The sequence below is a fragment of the Cupressus sempervirens genome, chromosome 9 (assembly GCF_028749045.1).
Source record: "Cupressus sempervirens isolate cs-2001-9-10 chromosome 9, ASM2874904v1, whole genome shotgun sequence".
Classification (NCBI taxonomy): Eukaryota; Viridiplantae; Streptophyta; class Pinopsida; order Cupressales; family Cupressaceae; genus Cupressus; species Cupressus sempervirens.
Window position 1 is genome coordinate 112,781,655 of NC_143126.1, and position 22,191 is coordinate 112,803,845.

Consider the following 22,191-nt stretch of genomic DNA (forward strand, 5'->3'; position numbering starts at 1 on the left):
AAATATTGTAACACATGTAACAACTAACAACCCATACCACAATTAATAAATACCTCATCTTTTAAATAACTTAAAAAATCAATTCCTCCATGTCAATCATTTTTGTTCTCTTATATTTTTATTTATTAACATATGATTGCATTTAGAACAAATAAATCCCACGGTCAATGACAATTTTAATTTGACTGTGTATAATTTCAACATGTTACACTTGTTTCATTCCAATCGTGCCAAGTGGTCATTAATGTCTTATGACAATGGAATTGTTAACTATTAATCATTTGCCGATGCAAGTTACTATTTCGATGAACCTCCACCTCTTGCATCCCTAATAAACAAATTGTCAATAACTAATTTATGCTTACGATACTAACCAATGTTTCCATCTCTTTTATTTGCTGCCCAGGAGCATCCCTGTAATCAAATTCATGCTAGGCATTAGCATTATATCCAACCCCCAAATCCTTCTATGAGGGAGCCTAATGACAGTTTACTGGTAGAGAATATTTAATGAGATCAACAATGACAGGAAATTATATAACATAAGAAAGGGCGTAGCTAGTCAACGTACATGATGTACCAAAAAGTGTGAGATATTTTTTGTTTGTATTCCTTGTAATCAGATAACTGACAGAAAAATCGCCATGACTCTTAATCATTCAATATGTTTTACTCAAAATTCATGCCAGGCATAGCTTAGAGAATAAGTAGAGAAGACTGCTAAATCCACATGTTCATTACTCAAAAGGGGCACAGGAGATAAGTCAAAGCTCCATAAAAGCTGTAACTGGTAAGTCATCTTTTAAACTGGCAAAGGTATCCAACCTTTACGCATAAAAATTCAATTATGTAAACAAGTTCACCAACCATCAACATTATTTAAAACTTATGTCAGGTTAGATATCCCCAAAACCACTCAATCCTTGCAATTTGTATCACTGAAAATACCTTCAAATTTGTAAGTATTCATGTGCATCTGCAGTCTGTACAGCATGAAAGATAGATTTGTATCAACTAGACATATCGTACAGTGTATAGAATATGATGAACAACGCCTGGACCAATGCAAGTCCAGAGGTCCATTTCAATGCTTGCTTTAGAAACTAAAATCACATCTTTTTACAAATAAGCCTTACCCACTCAAATATGAAAGAATTTTCTGCACCGAGGCACACGAATCCTTCCAGCTTGCATTGAAAAAGGAAATTCCTCTGGAAATGCTTTCATTAAAATTCAGAAGGATACATCCTCAACTTCTCGTCCCGGCCAGCATTATGACATTTTGTTGTACAGTGACAGCTTTATCAAGGAGCCATTGATGCCATAGCTGCTAAACGAAGCAATGTCCGTGTGTGATAGACCGTGCGCATCTTTTTGTAGTTTTGAATAAAATCTGATAATTCAACTTCACCAGACATGATGAGATGATATAGATTTTCTGATTCTTCATCAATTATATTAGCAGCATCTGCAAAAGTAGTATTTTTTAAGTCAGAATGAAAGCTAGAGACTACAAAATCTACTTGTCTTAAACAGCCAATAGCATTACTCTGCCTAAAAGATTAAAAAGCTTATATCAGAACTTGCCTCTAAGCTTTTCTAAAAGAATCATAGGTGAAAGGCCAGAGAGCTCATGTCCTTGCTTCTCAAGCTCGGAGAACTTTTCCTCAGCAACTGCCAACTCAGTGGTCCTTATAATTGCACACTGCATCCACAGCAGTATTCCCACAAAATCAATGCAGTTGATTGGTATGCCTCTTTGACTTTCAGTTAGTGAGTGGAATATTCTATTGTATTTACATTTTGTAACAATTTTCTAGATGTTGTCTAATTCGAGTTAGCATGTATAACAAATGCCAAATGTATTGGACTCAATAATTTGTTGATTATATCATATAGAATATGTATAGATTATCAAAAGCTGCATACATACAAACGCTATGAATCATGAAAAATTATAACATTCGACATAATAATTGAAATATGAAAACCCTTTCCAACCATAGTAGCATTGTTAGCTTAAAAATATCTATCTACATGACTGAAGCGATATAAATCTGAAAGGGCCCATCTAACCTATGTGAAAAATTGAATATCTTAATGTCTATATATATATTATATATTAAGGTATTTAAGCTATCCGTGCCAGTGTAAATTGTGTAATATTAATAGTTACTGAATAAAATATTGATAAATACCAATGCTAGTGTTAATTAGATAATATAAAAACGTATTAATAAATGTTCTCTGATAGTCATAGAGAAGGATGTATTAGGACCTCAATATTAAAATATCAAAGAACTTTTAAAAATAGTCTGAAGCGGACAAGCATAACTACACAAAATGCATACAATAGGCTGAACCAGCAGACATAAAGCATACAAAAGCCCATAGCAATACAGGGCAACCAGAAAAGCATAAACAAAAAAATATATCAAAGCATAGAACTAAAAGGTGGTGAGCACCTGGCCTCCAACCACCAATATCAACCAAAACAGCCAATACACCTAACATCCATTACACCCTTGTGCAACCAGTGCCACTTGTATAGGAGCTGGATTGCCATCGTCACCAAAATTTGTCAGGGAATCAAAAGCATTTATGACCCCCTGCCTTTTCCTGCCATAAACCAGCACATCCCTGGAGATAGAAGGGAGTGTAAAAGAAACTACCACTTCCAGGGTTCTGTTTCTATTGGACGACAACAACATTTTCAAAACAATTCTAGATCAAGAGTAAGACAGAAAGAGGAAAGAACATGGAACTCCTAATTCGTCACTCTAAAAAGCTAGAACTCCCACCTCCAACAACAAGTCCTAAGAACCTTTAACAGATTAAAGATTAAGCGTACCTTCCTTCACCAACAGAAACTACTCCTTGCTCTCCACTGGGATCTACCAAAGCCAACTACAGTAGACTGAGAAGCACCCATATCCTTAGGATGGAACACCAGACTAAAAATTGTACCTCTTCAACTTCTAATAACACCACAACCTCTAACTCTAACTTGAGATCTGCCAAAACTTAGGTCATCAAATGAAGCTTCCATTTCAACCAAACAATCATGACTGAAGATAATCTTATCCAAATCCAACCGCAAGAAATTAGGGCAGCAAAAACTAAAGGGCAATAAATGATCAGAAACTTCACCACAACAAGATGGTCCCTTGAAGCCCCAAATGACATCTAATTGCCATAAGAAAGAAAAATAAATGCAAATGAAATGCCACCTAACCTTAGAGAATTTTCAGGGGGGCAAACAAGATGATATCAAGAACCCACACAGAACCACAAAACAACCAAACATTGTCATGCTATAAACAAGCAGGAGAGCATGTACCAACACATGCAAGAGGATGAACTATAAAAATACCTTGCAGAAAAAGGAGACACCAATACAACCCAAAAGGAACAATGGTGGGGATTAATCAACAACACTATCATAAAGGAGATAATAGGTGTAAATACTAAATGTTCCAAATCATGAAAGGAGGATAATAAGGGTCCTCCAAAAGATCTCAAGGGAATCAAGTCTTACTCTTTTTAAAAGAGGCCATGTGTCACTCAAGCCACTCACCAAAGCTGAAAAATGAACACTAGGGATTCCAACTGACAAAAACCTTTTTCAAAAGCCCAAAAATAACATTGCCCAGATCTCCTTCAACAATAACTATTTTACAACCATTATCCAAAGCCAAACTTAACCCTGCCACTATAAACATCCATTCATTTCATTGAAGCTTTTTGGCCAAAGACAAAAAAGCCAACTTGAAAAAGATAACCTCTGGAGCAAAGTTTACCAGTTCTAGTACAAGGTAAAGTTCAAGTGCACTGGTACAGCAAAAGATTTCTTGGAGCAAAAGATTTCTGCTCCCCTTGAATTGCCTCTTCAAAATGCAAATGGCATTACAAAGTGGGAGGCAACTATTTAGGAAGAATATAGTTCATTGATTAGAACCATACTTGGGAATCAATCCCTCTCCTAAGGAAAGGAATCTTATTTGACAAATGTAGATAAATCAAACAATATTTGCATGTATGGGTCAGTGCATGGCTGATCATGCATGGGTTTTAACGAATTCCTAGTTTAACTTCACAATATTTGCACTAGTTCAAAAATAAACCTTATTTGACTCTCACTTGCTATGGCTGCAGCACATTACTGGGAGGTTTATCAAATTGATGTGAAAAGTGTTATTATTTGTAAAAATTGAGAGAAAATATACATAGAGCGACCACAAGCTTGTCTACAATATTCTTCTATGGTTTGCAAACTTAGGAAATCCATCTATGGCTTCAAACAGCCCCTTAGGCCTGGTACACCAAAATGGACTCCTTAAATGTGTGATCTCCAAGTGCCATTATGATCCACACATCTACATTCTGCAGAAAAACAATTCACTCCTACTTTTAATTCTGCATGTTGATAACTTACTAATCATAAGAAGCTCTTTATCCTCTAGTGTGGTAGTGAAAACTACCCTTTGTGGCAAGTTTTCTATGGCTGACTTATATTTGCTGCATTAATATCTAGGGATTGAGATATCTGAATCTAATTCAAAGATGAGCATTACATAATCTGAGTATTCAATTGACTTGCTCTCACAATTCTGCATGACTGCAAGTGTGTCCCAACACTCCTTTTTGGGATCAATGAGGCATACTAATCTTCACTATTGGTTGATGTTACTTTGTATTGATAGATAATTGACAGCCTTGTATATTTGACTCACACGGACCAAAAAAATTTATTTTCATTGGCATAATCTCATGTATACAAAAACCCCACAAGCTCGGCTAGAAAGTAACCAAATGTATTCTCTCTGTGTGCTATACAAATTCTGAAAAAGCAAGTGATTTTTAAGATCACAAGTTTACTTTAATCTGGAGCTTCTCAATTGGTTCAAGTCTCGTGTGTTGGTCCAACAAGAAGCAACATGTAACTGCTTTATCTTCCATAGAGGTCAAGTATCAAGGAGCTGTAATGTTGGCACTGATACCATTTCAATTGAACATATTCTTAATAAGATTGGCATCCAAATCCAATGGTCATCTTACATATGATAAATAGATTACAATTTAGATCTCATAAAATTCAGTCTACCATCATGGGACAAAGCACATAGAGGTTCGTATGCACCATATCCAAGAGCTTATTCATGGACAGATTATTAATCTCTGACAAAGTAAATCGCCAACATCCTCAACGTAGCCTTAATAGAAAGCAAGTTAATTCACTTACAAGCTTTATGTGTACATGGATAACTTATTAAGCTTCATTCATCAGGTTGTCTCTTTCACCCACCTGAATTGTGCTTCTGGGGGGGTCGGGGGGTTAGTCCAAGTCTTATTTAAGAGATGTATGGTAGTTCTACAATGAAAATTGAGAAACCGAATCACGAGTCTCAGCTATATGATTTTTTTCAAAAAAAAATCATGATTCTCCTTCAACTGCACTTCTCTCTCATTCTGATGAGGTAAACTGATGCAGGAGCATCGAGGTTGGATTTTGATGGAGTTATGTTTTCATGGTTAGGGATGTGTTGGAGACACATTGGGAAACCTTTCCTCATGATTTGATAGAGATTGGATGGATTGTGTTGAAGTTTGAACTATTTTTACCTTGCCGTTGGAACTCCGTTTTTCTGGTTTCTGGGTGCTTGTTACAAAGCGTATAACTAATTATCCTTAATGAATGAGAGGCTGCGCACTTCAAGGATTGAAGAGGGCCTAGAGTACTTCCTTGTGTCAAAAGCGCAAGTCCTAATTCATCATAGGTTGGGAGATATGGCAATTCTCCTGGAGTATTAATTTCTGGCAGTTTTGCACAACAGTCTGTTGTGGGTGACTTTCAGGATGGATGCGCACTTTTCCTTGGGGAATCAGCCTTTGCGCATTTAAGGGGTTGTAGAGGACCTATATTTCTACCTACGGTTTGAAGCACGAGTTCTAATTCAATCGGAGCTAGGAGATATCGCGATTTTACTTGGATATCGATCTCTGGACATTTAATTGTTGTTGCGGGCCGACTTGTGGCATTTAATTTATGTATTTGTATTTAATTTGTTTTCTGGGCCCACTTGTGGCTTAGATTGGTATAAGTAGGGGTCTTGTAGAGTCTTTTAGTCATTCATTCGGAGGAGTGAATGTGGGAGTATCTAAAGAGCAAATTTGGAGAAGAGCTAGTAGCTGCAGCTTGGAAAACAAGGGGATTGCTTGGTGGGCTTGCGAGAACAAGTTGAGATCTTCCTTGGGGGTTTCTACCAGAGTGTGGATCTGGACTAGCTAGTGTTTGGATTGGATCTTTAGGATCTTGCAGAACTGTTATTGTAATTGCTATTGTATTTGACCGTAACCAGGAAGGCCTTACAGCCCGACACATTGCATGTAATCAGTTATATTTTATGAATATATTATTGTAATTTGGTATCAAATCTTGCATTATTGCTTCTTGCTGTTGTGTTTCCGCTTCGTGATTATTTTCTGGGGGCTAGGACATCTTCTTTGGGGATTCTCCTACCTTGCACTGCGTTAGGTCGTATCAAAGCAAAGGTTGTTCCTGAGTATGTAGACAGATCACCGAAGTTGTGGCAGTTTGCACCAGGACTTGGGTTGGAGAAGTAGATCTGAGAAGATCTTGATCTGGTGGTGTATTGTTCTTTCTAGAGTCCTAGATCTCTTGGTTGTGAGGTGACAGATCGTGGATCTCACTTGCAATTGCGAAGGGCTTGCAAATGGGTCGATGGATGCGAAGATGGAAGACTGATCTTGTTGTGGCATGGTTGTAGAGAGTTGTGGATTGCAGATCTGTGGTCCTGGACTTGTGATTTGGTTCCTGATTGTTCATGTGAGGTGGCAGGTTACGATCTGACTTGCAAACAATTTGGGTTTGTCACAAGGAGCGTAGGAAGGGTTTGTTGCAGAGGGTTTACGAAGATCTTGGGAGATGGCTCTAAGAGGATGGGACCCTGAGATGATTGCAAATCTCCGTGATGTGGTGGAGAGGAATTTTTCTAAGATGTCTACTCAGTTTGAAGCTAGTTTGGTTGATTGAACTAAGAAGGTGGTTGCTCAGTTTGAAACTAGTTCAGATGATCGAGATAAGGATAGGATAAGGAAGGCATTCCGTAGATGTTTGTGGAGCTAGAGTCTACCGATCCGAAAGAGAGTTGTCTAGCCGGTTAAGAGACTTGTTCGAGAGAGAAGATGACATGACAAGGTCGAGGTGGCCAAGGTTGGTTTTGCTAATCAATTTGTGAAGTCTGATACAGAACTTGCAAAGTAGCTGGAGGTTGTTGCTGAAGATATTCCTAACTTTGTTGATGCTGGGATAGAGGTTGGTTTTCATGATCAATTGGCTGAATCTGACATGGAAATTGAAGAGCACTTGGTCATGGATGATCTAGTTGTTGTTGGTGATGAGTTATGTGTTGCAGAGCATCTTGTTGTGAGCAATGAGATTGTTGAGATTGCCAATTTGGTTTTGGATCTACATGATACTATGGATCTGTATGTTGCTAATTTGCCTATGGTTGACATGGCTAAGGATTTACATGTTCTTTTTATTGGGTATTTGAATCTACATTTTGTTGCTGATGTGGGGTTTGTTGTTGCTGGTGTGGATTCACTAGTTACTGATGTGGATGAGGGTTTGCTGATGAAGCATTCTGTTCAGTTTGTTCCTACGAGTGAGCATGCTGATTGGATAGTTGAGATTCTGGTGTTTGATATAATGATGCAGATGTGGATGATGTGTAGATTGGTTCTCTTGTCCCTATTGGAGTGGAAACCTTTGGTGAAGATGAAGATGGTTGCAGATCTTTCTTTTGGCATCAAAGTGTGCAACACACTTTTTTATTTACCTAGGGAGTCTGATGCAGGAGCATCGAGCTTGGATTTGATGGAGTTATGTTTTCATGGTTAGGGATGTGTTGGAGACACACATTGGGGAACCTTTCCTCATGATTTCATAGATTGGATGGATTGTGTTGAAGTTTGAATTGTTTTTACCTTGCTGTTGGAACTGCATTTTTCTAGTTTTTGGGTGCCTATTGCAGAGCATATAACTAATTATCCTTAATGAATGAGAGGTTGCGCACTTCAGGGATTGAAGAGGGCCTAGAGTACTTCCTTGTGTCAAGAGCGCAAGTCCTAATTCATTATAGGTTGGGAGATATGGCAATTCTCCTTGAGTATCAATTTCTGGCAGTTTCGTGCAACAGTCTGCTATGTGTGACTTTTAGGATGGATGCGCACTTTTCCTTGGGGAATCAGCCTTCGCGCATTTAAGGGATTGTAGAGGACCTATATTTCTACTTACACTTTGAAGCACGAGTTATAATTCAATCGGAACTAGGAGATATCGCGATTTTACTCAGATATGGATTTATGGACATTTAATTGTTGTTGCAGGCCAACTTGTGGCATTTAATTTATGTATTTGTATTTAATTTGTGTTTTGGGCCGACTTGTGGCTTAGATTGGTATAAGTAGGGGTCTTGTGGAGTCTTTTAGTAATTCATTCAAAGGAGTGAATGTGGGAGCAGCTGAAGAGCAAATTTGGAGAAGAGCTAGTAGTTGCGGCTTGGAAAACAAGGAGATTGCTTGCTGGGCTTACGAGCACAAGTTGAGGTCTTCCTTGGGAGTTTCTACCAGAGTGTGGATTTGGACTAGCTAGTGTTTGGATTGGATCTTGAGGGATCTTGCAAAACTGTTATTGTAATTGCTATTTATTTGGCCGTAACCGGGAAGACATTACAGCCTGGCACATTGCATGTAATCAGTTATATTTTATGAATATATTATTGTAATTTGGTATCAAATCTTGCACTATTGCTTCTTGGTATTGTGTTTCCAATGCATGGTTATTTGCTGGGGGCTAGGACATCTCCTTTGGGGATTCTCCTGCCTTTCATTGCATCATAAACATTGGCATGAGCAATTTGGGATTTGAACTTTAAATACTTGCTTCAGCTTAACCAACTGGACAAGGTTATACCATGGAGAGCTACTCCAGTTCCAGATCCAATTCATAGTAGTTATCTAGGCTCTTGCACATCCTTTATTCAAATATTGCATTGAAAACGTAGCTCATATGTTCAAGACCATTTCAAAATCGGGTGCAAAGTGTTTAAAGCCCCATGGTTCAGCCTACTCCACAGACAAATAACAATTGTACTAATTTAGAAACTTAGAAACTCAGCCAAATTTAGCAAGATTCTGCCAGATTTAGGAACTCTGCCAATAAAATAGCCAAGGGTGGCAGACATTGAGATAAATTTAGACGGCCTCCATGTTACCCGAACTTAAAGTTCAACCAAATTCTGCAAAATTCTCTCACAACTTTAGGACTAGATTTTGATAAAACTGCTAGAAATAGTGGACCACCAAATAAACTGGTAGATGACTCGCTGAGTTCAATGAAGGGTTGTACAATCTTCCCAATGAATATCAAATTGAAAAGTTCAAGTTTGCCTCAAGAAAATGCCATGTCATCCTTACCTATGAAAACCTGAATGATAATATTAGATTCGACTGAAAATATGCACAAGATGCCTCCAACAATGATATAGAACTGAATATGAGAGTAAATCCATGGGTTCCAATGCAAAAGCCACATTATCAGTAGGATGTGCAAAATTTAGTTGCCAACAATTAGATATGGGTGAAATGATAAAGAAAACAAAACAGGGGTTTTCAGATCAAATAATGTATTTATATATAACTAGCTATATATACTATGGTACAAAATCATATTCAAATTGAAAAAGATGACAGTTTCTCTGTCTTAGGGCATGCATATTAAAGGCTAGAGTTTAACCTTAACAGAGGATTAATGTTGACCCACGACAGTTCTAACCCTAGCTTAATCCTAAAACAAAATACTTTAAAAGAAATTAGTCTAGAAGATTTGGGATATTTTCTCATAAAGAATTATCGTTATTTCCCTGTATTTCAAGATGGATGTTCCTTCCAAAATAGATCCATGAAAGCATAGCATCACCTCTCTGTTTTCATTCTAACTGAATGTTAACATGGTGATTGATAGTAGCATGATTGAAATAAATAGGTAATCCAATGTTTCTGTATTTCGTATAACCTCACTGTCTAGCATAGAATGATAAAGTAATGTTCAACTCTCTTATCCTCACATTTCCTAATATAAATTAAAATAACTGGTATGCCAGCCTTGAGTAATGACCTATCTTGTCAATGAACACTTGAGAGGAAAGTCTTCTATCAGTTTTTGGAAACAAGTCAATGCAGAAACAGATGATTGATGACAGAATTAAGGAACAGATGATTGATGACAGAATTAAGGAACAGATGATTGATGACAGAAATGATTGATTGTAATGTCCCGTTTTTGGGGCACTAGAAGTCAATTAAATAATTAGATTGTGTATTGTCAAATTGTATCAAATTAAATGAGAACTTAGTTTAATTATTTAATAAAGTGTTAAAATGAATTTAATGTAATCTAGTGAAAAATTCATAAAGTCATTTTAAGTTGAAGAGGGAAAACAAAGAGATGGAAAAGGAGGATGAAGAGATGGACATAAGGAAACCAAGAGTCACAAGAAAGCGCTATGAAAGAACATTGAGAAGTTCATTCTAATATGTTTGGTTTATGTTTGGTTATAGTTTTCTCTTGGAGAATTTTGGGAAGCTTTTACTTTCAATTTTGAAAACCTGAGGACAGAAACCTTCAAGATTTCTCAGTGCATTTTGGACATATTCTGAAGATTTCATCTTAAGTCATACTTGCCACAATAGAGGTATTTCATATATGTTTGGTGAATAAGATTATAATCTTGAGGCAATATCCATATTTAATTTCAGAACTCTATTTCAGGCTGATATTATATGGTTTTTCAATATAATCTGCTAAATGAAGAAATTAATTTTATTGCAAAATATTTGCATAAATTTCTATGGAACATTTGAAAAAACGGAAGCAAATATCCTAGGGTGATATTTCAGTGGCATCAGAGCAGTGTATTCTACCAACCTGTCAGGTTTCATGATTTAAAAAAGTGCAAATGGGCAATTTGTGAAGTCTGCTAGAGACAAATTTGGAGAAATTAAAGATTTGCAATTCTGAGCTGCTTTTATCTAATTTGAGAAAATAATGGAATATTTTACCCTGAGAATTTTATTGTGGTTTAACCTCTGAATATTATTGTCATAATATTGGTGGGATATGAGTAGTTAATTATATTTTAACAAACACTAACAGTATATGTGACTTGGGCCACTATTTTGTTTAATCAAGTGAGCCTCACTGAGACTTATCAATGGCACTATTATTAAGTCTTGAAGGAATAGATCTCAACAAATAATATTGAGGTCAGGGATATTGATAGTGCTTTAAATATTGAAAATTGTCCTGGAGTATCTTCTTGTGGTAAAAAATGAGGCAATTAATCATTTACCTAATGTTGTGGCCAAGTATTGGGTATTTGAAGCAGCAGACAGAAGACTTATGAGAGGTGTTCAAAAACAATGCACCAAACTTAAGTTCAACTTTATAAAAAACAAATTGTTGAATGAATATTTCCTATGTTCAACTCTGAATTCGATAGAGGTGCAAAAAATATTGAGGGAACTTGTCATGGTTATAAACTGTAATATATTTAACAATTCTATTGGAGGAATGGGAAATATTTATGAAGCGTTGTTATTCTATGATAGCATTCGATAGAGTCATCCATTTACAAGGTTGTTTAAAACAACTACCCTCCTCGTACACTTACAACAAGCAAGCCAACTGATTTATAACAGTGGCAGGAAATCTGCAAAAGACAGGAATTTGTATTGAACATTCGACTAAGCAAGATGTCACAAAACCATCATCAGCCGAACTCATCTGTTGGAGGAAATTTTAATGGTTCATGTTGGCACAGCCACAATTATTTATATGCTAAAATCTTGGTCCGTTATTCCCTAAAACTCTATAGATATTGTAACTCTAACATTACAGCTGCCTGAAACTCCATATGAACATTCTTCCTCTGTGCAGAGTGAAATAGACCCTTCACATGACAATAGCTACTCCATTTCTTCCGTCTGAGAACCAACAAATTAAGATTGCGGAGAATAATTCTGTCTACCTGTGTTTCTGTATGCAGATTGAAGAGATTATTTGGCCTATGAATAGTTTTTGAGACTCTTTCTGACTAACAAGCTGTGTGATAAATGAGGGACTCCGTACTAGAGGGATGATTACTATGGAAGGCTTGGCAATATGTATCACAATCTTGAGGTTTTTTAACCAAATTGGGAGAAAACCAGTGCAGAAATTCTGGAATTGTACCAGGAAGTACTAAGAGCCTCCTTTGTACAAGCATACTATCTTGGAACAGAGTTGAGTTTAAAGAGAAATGACATGTCGGCAAAGGTGGTCATAGTAGTGCTTTGGTCTCTAAGAACTGAAACAACTCCATTTCAGTGTGCAAAAGAGGTCTGAAAACTCTACTTATCTTTGTAATCTGAAACTCTTATAAATTCAACCATTTGTGGAATGGGAATTAATAGTGTAATTTCTTTATGCAAGCAGCAATCATTGTTCTTTATCACAGCTTAAAAGTATTGTCCCTTCATGAAATCAAGTTTCAATAGATTCCAATGAAAACTGTTTAACAATAAGTCTTGAAGTTTAACTAGCGTAAAGACTTTACAGTGGTAAAGGGACTCGCTGTTGTGAGAAAACTGCCAGAGTTTAATTTGGTTATTGCCCAATTCTTCTGTTGCTCATAATGTTGGTCGCCATCTTTAAGAACTGATACAAATTTATGGGTTTTCTGTATCAAGCTACAAACAACTCTACAATTTTGAGCACCGACAAAATTACCACTATCATTCAATTCAAACAAATTGTTTGAAAAATAACTTTATCAGCTAACTACAAACAGGGCTTCATACTACAAAACAGATTTGGCCAACGTTATTGTAATGTCCCCAGTTTTGAGTTGCGGCAGAATTGATGGATTCAGTCCATCATTGGGTCCTTGTAGGCTGATAGTGATGTTTAAACAACCTTGTTGTGGAGTTATTAGGCTCTCCAGTGGCCAATGGTGGGTATTGGCTCCATTTTGAGGGACTTACTATTTATAGTAAGTCAGCAGTTGGTTTCAATGAGCTGAAATGAATTAGAGGAGTTGAGTGATGCTTTCAATTTTTATTTCTGACTTTTGGTTTGGGCTCCAGAATCTTGGAGGCATCATTTATTTTTTATAAGTCAACCCATCAAGTTCATTCCTCATCCTTCTTCAACAAGATCACTCATGTTGTCAAATTTCGATTATGATGCTTCTTCAGTCATTTTTGCAAGAGAGGTGAATTATAATTATTATTTAATTAAATATGCTAAGGTTGTTATTTTTGCTATTATTGTAAATTGGCCACCTTAGTGCCATAGCTCATTGGAACCGGGTTGGAATGTTTTAAATCTTGGGCACAAAAAACAATGACCTTGTGTGTCAAAATATTATGATATTGATGAAATGGTCATTTTCAGAGACAAAGGGAGTTAATAAATTATATTATTCAAATATGCGCCTAGGTATAAAGCAAAGGGGATTTAAGTGAAAAGTGTATTCATAAAGCTCTTGGGCATTTGGTGTGGATGAAGCTACACTTCATTTTATGTTATAAAAAGGACTTCCTTATGAAGATTGTTCATTGCTTTGCCATTTGATTTTAGTATATTTTGTGAATTGTTGAGGGTTTACATTGGGTTTTTGTGAGAGCTGATTCCTCCGTCTGCTGTTACACTTTGAGTCATTGAAATACATGGTGAATTGTATCTGAATTTTTGAAGATCATTTCTGAATTCTGGTTTAGCAAATCAGTATTGAAGTATACCAATTTTGTTGTTTAATTGTTGCAATATTTATCAAAGGGTTTATTGATTCAAATGCCACACATTCAACCTGCAAATCATGTTACATATTGTTGCTATGAGGGTAATTGGTAGGCTGCAAATGGGCGCTTATTGTCTGCAATTATTTATCTATCGTAGGCAGTCAGATTTAGTGAAAATAGCGTGGGTTTCTAGGAGTTGTGTCTACACATACAGAGTTGTGATTCGCCTCTGTTAAGCAGTGTTTGCATAAGGCTGCTACAAGCAAGTTTGGCATGGAGTTTTCTGAGACATGGCTGCAATATATATTGGATGCCGGCAGATATTCAGGTTCCTATGAAAATTGTTCTTTCATGTGAATTGTTTGTAATAATCTGCAAATGTTATAATTGCAATTCATAGAATTGTTGTGGCATTATCAATTGTTTCATTTCATGTTATTCTTTATGAGCATTTATATATTCTGGAAATTTCAAAAAATTATATATCTCAAAACACAAGAAACAAATAAAACTTGCAAAGTAAAAGAACCATTCTTCAGCATACTTTGGGAGTGAGCAAGCAAGGCTCTTCACAGTGGTATCAAAGCTTGCATGATAACTGTTTGACAAATTGTCAAACTGCTAGAATTGAAGTTGGAACTGGTCGGGGTTTTTTACAGTTCACAAAAAAATTGAAATTCATATAACTATAAGCAAGATGAAAACAATGGCAGATCAAAAGCGTTCTCTTCTCAAAAGAATTTAATGACACATTTAAAGATGAACTACTAAGAGACTTGCAGAGAGAAAAGGAAATAGGAAATTGGCTCGATATAATTGGTTTACAATTAAAGACCATAAAATTACCAAATGCCATTCTCTCTAAGTTGGAGGAATTAGACTCATATTTGTCCAATGTAGACCAGTCAGATTGGTTTACAGCTGATTGTTGAAAGTCTACATAGATTACATGATATCAAAATCCCCACTTTGATAAGAGGGGTAAAGTTTTAGAAATTATGGCAAGAACAAAATCATTTATCATTATGTTGGATCTCAAATGTGAAAAAGTGATTTATTGAGAAAAGTTTTTTGCAAGTCTTAAGTTAAATTTTAGCTGTTCCAATACTTTGACATATGATGCATATGGTATGATTCCTGCATTTTTCAAAATGCACATAAGAGAAAAGTAAAGAACAAAAAACTTTGTCAATGAATACATTTGAAGAAAACCTAATAATGAAACTGTTCAGTAATAATGTGAAGCAAATTATTTTGCCTAATACATATCCAGCCTAAGTTTATGAATGAAAGTTTTATCTGGTGCCATGTGATGTAAAACAAAGTTCTGCAGTCCTCAAAACTAACCTGATTTTTGAGCTCCGCAATTTGGGTTGCATTTTCTATATTTTTTCCTGAAATTTGAGCATAAAACAGCTTCAAAATTAGAGTAAATACAAAGAATAATTCAAACTCAAGCGTTTGGTAAAAACGTGATTGTTTGCATTTCATCTCTCTATATCATAAATTGATCTTAGCAAGTAATAGTTATTTTGTCTAACCAAATGCACCTTTCTACCTCCCTTTTATGTCACCATCTCACCACCAGCTTTACCGTCCAATACTTTAATTTAAGATCTAGATCTATACTAGGCATCAAAATTGAGAAGATAAAGTTCAAAAAGTATACTTGCTAATTGTGTTGTCTTCAAGCAAAGGTCATCCCGAAGCTGAAACATACCAATAATAAATTAATGTCAAAAGATTTTAAAATCAAACAGCTACCAATAATTTTACAATCTGCAGCTGGCACCTGATGAATTAATGCAAACAACGCTTGAAAATAAATAATTGCCAACAAACACAACTAATTTACGATTGCAAATGTCAATCCAATTAAGCCCAATTCACTACAGAGAGTACAAGTTTATAGTCAGATACTATATCAGAACCAAATCCTCAACTGGTTGGAGGTGTTACTCTTTCGAGAACAAATTTGTAATTTTTAAGAACACTTACATTGGTAATAACCACTGGGTAAGAAGATCCACAAAGCACTGAAGCATCTCTAGGATACGTTAGTACTTAGTACTTAGCAGGCAGATGCTAACACATCAACATGGATACTTGTACCCCACAGTCTGCTTCCAGGTTGGTAAAGGTTTTAGTGTCTGTGGTGCCTTATAAGTCTTCCTTGTCTAACAACCATTACCCACATTGGATAAACACATACAACAAACAACCTTTTAAAAAAGGTTTATTAAGAGTGGAAAGAATATGTAACCAAACAAAATTATCAGTCAGAGGTAGTTTATATATTGTTGGAATAATCTTAATCATGAGTTTAAAGTTTAAACAAAAATTCATTGACAATAATTACAAGTCAAGGAGATCCACATGGCCCACAAGCCAATCTAAGTGATGTTCAAAAACAAGTATTGCCTCCTAGATTATAGAATTGCATAGACATAGGACTATTACTTCTTGTTTCTGACACACACACACAGACACATATAGTATCCTAAATTGCATCCCAATGCATTTTTTGCTTAGTTAGGCCCTATTTTAGTTATCTTGGCTTCAGTGCCCAAAATGTTTGGTCTAGCCCAATTCCACACCTAATTTCAACATTCTTTCTCCAATTAGGACCTCTAGTCCTCATTTGGGACCAGCTTCCTAATGTTTGGCCACAAATTGAAACAGTGCAGTGGTCACTTGGTTTTAGCAGGTGTTTTATACCTGTGTTGACTTTCTTCAAGTTTCGCACCCAAAATAGTTAGGAGTGGTATAAAAGCAAGCCACCTCCCTCATTTTGGTAACTCAATTTCAATGTCACAATTTCAAATCAAGCTCTCAACTACAATATTGCATTTCAATACCTAAGGCAAGAGATCAATAATTCAAGACATTGAAGACAAGCTTTAATTTCTAGATCTAAGCATTTGTGAAGGCATACATGATCTTCTTATCCTAAAGTTGATACCAAGTCAACATCAAGTATATTCATGAGCATTTCAACACCAAGAAGGTTTATGAAGGTATAAGCATTCCATTTTCAGATCTAGCCTCTACTAGATATCAAAATACTTTCCTTCCAAGTATATTTCATTTCAACTTCAATGTTAAATCCTAAACTCAGGTTTGACCTAAAAAACCCCTCGAACATATTAAAGTAATAATCTAATGGTTCTAATGGTCATCTTCATTGAGTTTACTTTATTAGTTAGTTTCTATTGTCGTATTCAATTAACGAGTGTTTCATTTAAAAACATTGTTTTTTACTTCTCTGTATAATATCAAACTACCAAATTTTATAACGTGGTATCAGAGTTGGAGCCAGTCTAGGTCTCACTCAAGGAAGCGCTCAAGATTTTGTGAGGTTGTAGGGTCCTTTTTATAAAAGGATTATGGTTTTTTAAACCTCTTTGCCTCTATAGAATTGATAGTTTTGTTTAGCACAACACGTTTTAAGCAATACCCTTTTTGTGGCCACGACCTTCATGATCCTATTGTTTGTGGCTGCGACTTCTTTTGTGCATCCAATCTTCCAATTTGACGGTCATCTTTGAAACCTTGTTCATGTTTTTAAAAGCATGTATCTAGTGGTCTTCTCTCACGGAAGCTTGTTAGCCCTTTTTTTGTTGAGATGGGGTTTTTGTTTTCATGTGATTGTATCATTTTTCAAAGGAAATGCTAGGGCTTGCATTGTTCTCCTCTGTAGATTGTGATAGAAATTTCATTCTATCTGTTTAGTGTCATTTTATGTTTGTGCCTTGTGATGGACAAATTTTCCAAAGGGATTTTTAAAAATTTGTCCTTCAAAAAAAATTGATGGGTTTCCTTTTTTCGTCTGAAAAATATTAGTATTTGGGTTTTCTAATTTTTTCCCTTTAAATTTTAGTGGGTAGGTTTTAATAACATTTCCCTTTTTAAAAAATTGTTAGGTATTAATAATTTTGTCCTCAAATTATATTGTGGGTTTTTGGAAATTTTCCCTTAAAAATTCTAGGAGCGTTATATATTTTTTGTCCATGAAAAAATCTATTGTGGGCTTTGTACATTCTTTTGCCTCCAAAGCGTTTTGTAAAAAGGTTTTACCATTTTTCCTCGAAGCCAATTGTATTTTGATTTATGTCTTAGATTTTGTCTTAGATTTTGATCGATTTTTCTCCTCAACAATTGTGCTAGATTTTTCTACTCAGAGAATCAAGGGGGAGAGGGGGAGGGAAGCACAGCTGAAGGCATAGTCTACAATGCTTGGACTACTACAATCAGGCCAACAAGTGAAAAGGTAAGACCCAAGAAGACAAGAGAGACCATTAAGATCACCATGCTCGACGAATCGCACAACTGGATTAGGACAACCATATATCATCAAGGGTCCCTCACTATCCTCCGAAGAACGTTGCAAGCCCAAGGTGGATGGGTCTAACTCATAAGTACAAACCAAATCCATCTCCATATCATGGAGGGGGGTCGAGTGATCTCTGGCTCGGGCACTAAAGTCCCCTATAATGATTATGTCTCCTGTGGCCAAGAAACGAGAGGTGAAATTACACAAGTCCCCAAAAGGATCCCCATCTTGATCACCGTGACTAGCATAAGATGAGGAAGGTGGGAAGTAGCACATAGCAATGTAGATGTCCCTCGTATGTGTAGTCGACTAGCCAACCCAAATCCACATAAATCTAGTGGAGCTGTTAGAATACACCATGGAATTCATACCCACCAGGCGATCACTAACTGAATAGGCCACCCCACTAGAGCCTCTAACCCCACCTAACCCCCTGACCTCATCCCTAAAAGCTGACAACCACTGAAAGTCGGTAACCCTTGGGAGAGGACGAACACAGCTCTCATGCATCTCTATAACCAAGAGAGTGTTAACATAATCCATAACATCATGGAGAAGATCTAGTATGGACCACACAATACCACTACCGTTCCAACAGTTGACACGCAGGGAGGAGCTCAAAGGCTCCCTCATGCCCAACTACCTCTTTAACTATCACTTGGTCTTGGAGGCTAGTCTTGATTCCCACCCTGGAAGGAAAGAATCCTAAATAACAGCCCTATGATTCCTAATGGTAGCCCAACTCCCACTGCGCCAAGCCTCAACCATAAGGGTCCGAGAATATTTCAGCTCTACAACTTGTGATCTTGTGAGGCCCTCGTCAAGGTAGATCTTAGTGGGAAGAAAGAAGAGATTCCTCCTCCTCTAAGGACACAAAGGCAGTCAGCGGGTGGAAGGAAACGAAAAAAGATTGTGCTGTCATGTCTAATCCAAGCCCTGTCAAGTGTAATGTCTTTGATGTCGAGTTGATCACTAAGAACGGAGTAATCTGGAGTAAGTGGTTCGAAGGGAGAAGTAAGAGGAGGAAGGCCTCAGACCCACATGTTGAGCTCCCAAGCTCTTCTGACCCGTTAATCCGCCATCTTGGCTTGAACCAACTCTTCCACTCTGGAGAGGGGAGCTAGATTAATTTTGTTACAAATTGAAGCCCAAGAAGTCAACTGCTTCTCAACTTCAGACTCAAGGTAACATTGCTTGTTATCATGTTCGGACTGCCTCTCCATCAACTTGTGAATTTCTAATAAATGCGTTATGTTACAGTCAACTTGGATTCTGAGATCAGCAATATCAGTAAGGGTGATTTTTAGTTTAGCAGAAATCTCCAAGACATGTTGGGCATTAGACTCAATTGTTCTCTCGTATTTGTTGTCATCTCAAAAAGGAAATGCACAGTCTCTCGCAAGTAGCAATTTTCAAGTTCTAGTTCTGTGATCCTATCAACCATCCACTACTAGGTCACTGTCATAGATGGTGTTTGTAAGGCATTGGGAGCAAAGTCTAGACCAGAATAACCTTCCACCAGTCTGGCTATACAAACAATGGTCTGCAATAGGAATTCTCAACTGACGGGCAACCAGAAGTAAAACCTAAGCAACAAAGAGAGCCTGTGAGAGGTGAGAGGAACTCAGGGACAATCGCAGGCAGAGATGGTAGCCACAAAGGAGATCAGATGGCAAGGAAGCCTGAGAACAGATGGTAGCACAGAAACAACAAGAAGAGCTTGAACAGCCCAGAGGTGAGCCACATCTGTCAACGACCAAAGCTTCGAAAAAACAGCAACAAGTTGTGTTGGAAGGGTCAGTCGACAGCAGAGAGCCAGGTCAAACGTGCACATGTCCTCCTAACTCAGGGCAAGTGTCTACAGCAGCAAGGAAGAAAAGCCCGCAGTCACTCAACGCACACAAATGCACAAGACAGGCAGACAAAAACAAGTTCAAACAAAATCAAACAGGCTTAAGCAGGTACAAGCAAAAGTTGGCGAGGAGGCACGAGCTGGTCAAAGCAAAGGGAGCCTTAGACAAAGCCACAAACCAACACAAACAATAGACGACGAGGGGACAAACACGTGCACAAGAAACAGAGACAACAATTGACGAAACTAGCAGCCAACCGTCAAACAACATCATCATCATGGAGGCCAACGAGGAGGTAACAAGGAGGAAAGTTGTCGTCGATCGTGGGAACACTTGCGGGGGTAGCATTGTGTGGCCACTCACGGAGAAAATCTATAAAAGCAAGGCACTTTCTTCTAGAATATTTCCTAACATCCAGGGCCAATGTAACTCACAACTAAAAATCATAACTGGTTTGAACCTGTGGCTAGAAAGGGATTTATCAGTAGTTGTAGAGCTGATAATTTCCTAGCAGTAGATGATAACTTCTCAAGTTCCTTGGTCAACAGTATTCAGCAATGTTGCCATGAAAAAGGGTCAGTTATGCAGTCTTGTCCAGAGGGAAATCACTTTATAACCAGAACCAAAGCTTCAGTAAAAGTGACATTTCTGTTTCTTGCCTACGTAGGAACCTAGGCAGTAAACTTCATTACCAGACAGATGAATACTAAGACTTAAGGAACACATACTTCAATGGATAAACACTAAGAAGCACTTCAAAAGTCATTTTTAAAGTTGACGCATTTGTCTTTCAAGTCAATTTGCTCCAGTCCCCACCATGCAGGGGAAGTTAATTTCACAAGCGGATTTTATAATTTGGTTGTGATTCAATGTTATCTTTTTCTAACACACCAAAGAAGAGCAATAGCAGAAACTTAGAAGTGGCACAAGATTTGATAGTGATTTCTGCACAATGGGTTGAGAAAATTACGTGAAAGCCAAGCATGCCAAGATGTTAGAGGAGACCAGGGAGTGGCATCCCATAATTGATGTGACCTAAATGGATTTATGCATAGAAAAGTGCCAAGTGTTAATAGCACAAATATCACAGGTATCAGTTATTTATGTAATGACTAGTCAGACTCATAAAGATCTTAAAGCGGGAAAAAGTGTTATTTTCTGAAACCCATAAGGTGAAATGGTTGGCATACATGTAACCAGCTGAAAACTTTTATATTTAGTTTCATATTAATGCTAGACTCAGTTAATTGATGGAGATAATTTAGCTTTGCAACATGATATACTTTTGTTTTCTCAACTGTTCCAGCTTTTGGTACATATCTATAGTATAGCTTATCTGGTCACCTTCGTAGGTAGGGGCCTTGCTCTGGGTTTTTGTGCATTCCAGGCTGTTCCTACTTTCTTGGTGTGTTTTGGCCCATGCTCATTCAGGGGCCGTTGCAGCCAGAGTACATATCATCCCCCTGCTCCCAAGCCAGATGTTTACCATTTCCAGCAGTGCAGCAGGAAGAGAGGCAGAGACATAAGATCTCCCAATGGCAGAGTGGGAACAGTTGTACCTTTCTATAGCCTCTTTCAATGCAATGATGCGCTGTTGTGCCAACATAAAATATGTATTGTGCATTTGTTTATAGTTCCAGAATTCGCTGCTTCATTTTCTGTCATTTGTTATAAAATAAGCAATAGTAATTCCAGAAAGTATTGTTACCATTTGAGACAAAATATGGAAGTTAATTGGTGGTAATTAATTCAGCAATCATTTATGTTGCACTTTTTTGTGTGCGTGAAATGCATTTACTCACATGTAAATATTTAAAAATAGTTAAGGAAATGATTTCTGAAATTTCATAGGTATATTCATTATATATTTAGTTCATACTTTATACTCCTTTCTTTTCTTATTAATTTTATATTCAGTAATAAGAAAAAAAAATGTTCAATGATTGAATGTAAGCTGGTTTGTATTTAAATTTTTGTAGTGTTCTTACCTTTTGGTTTTTATTTAAGTTTCTAAGTGGTTTTAACTGAAACTTGGGCAGATGTCTGAGCGACTCATGCATTGGATTCCTAGAGTCCTAAAACAGGGTAAGTTCTCTCCGTTCCTCTGATGCTGTAACACCTACCAACAAACTTGTATAT

General features: G+C 37.0%; 1 protein-coding gene and 1 long non-coding RNA gene across 2 annotated transcripts in view; both read right to left on the reverse strand.

Moving 5' to 3' along the window:
• Nucleotides 1-211: 211 nt before the first annotated feature.
• Nucleotides 212-709, reverse strand: LOC149537802 (uncharacterized). Its single transcript, XR_016355891.1, has 2 exons — nucleotides 572-709; nucleotides 212-414 (listed from the first exon to the last, which is right to left on the reverse strand). It is a non-coding gene; the product is annotated as an uncharacterized LOC149537802 (long non-coding RNA).
• The window catches only part of LOC149537803 (vacuolar protein-sorting-associated protein 37 homolog 1-like), an 81,191-nt gene continuing 59,708 nt past the window's right edge, over nucleotides 709-22,191 (reverse strand). The window contains exons 4-7 of the mRNA XM_089799182.1: nucleotides 15,536-15,575; nucleotides 15,214-15,260; nucleotides 1,588-1,705; nucleotides 709-1,468 (exon numbers count right to left, since the gene is read on the reverse strand). Coding sequence (XP_089655308.1) covers nucleotides 1,305-1,468; nucleotides 1,588-1,705; nucleotides 15,214-15,260; nucleotides 15,536-15,575 — 369 coding nt within the window. The 3' untranslated portion in view covers nucleotides 709-1,304. The remainder of the gene's footprint in view (nucleotides 1,469-1,587; nucleotides 1,706-15,213; nucleotides 15,261-15,535; nucleotides 15,576-22,191) is intronic.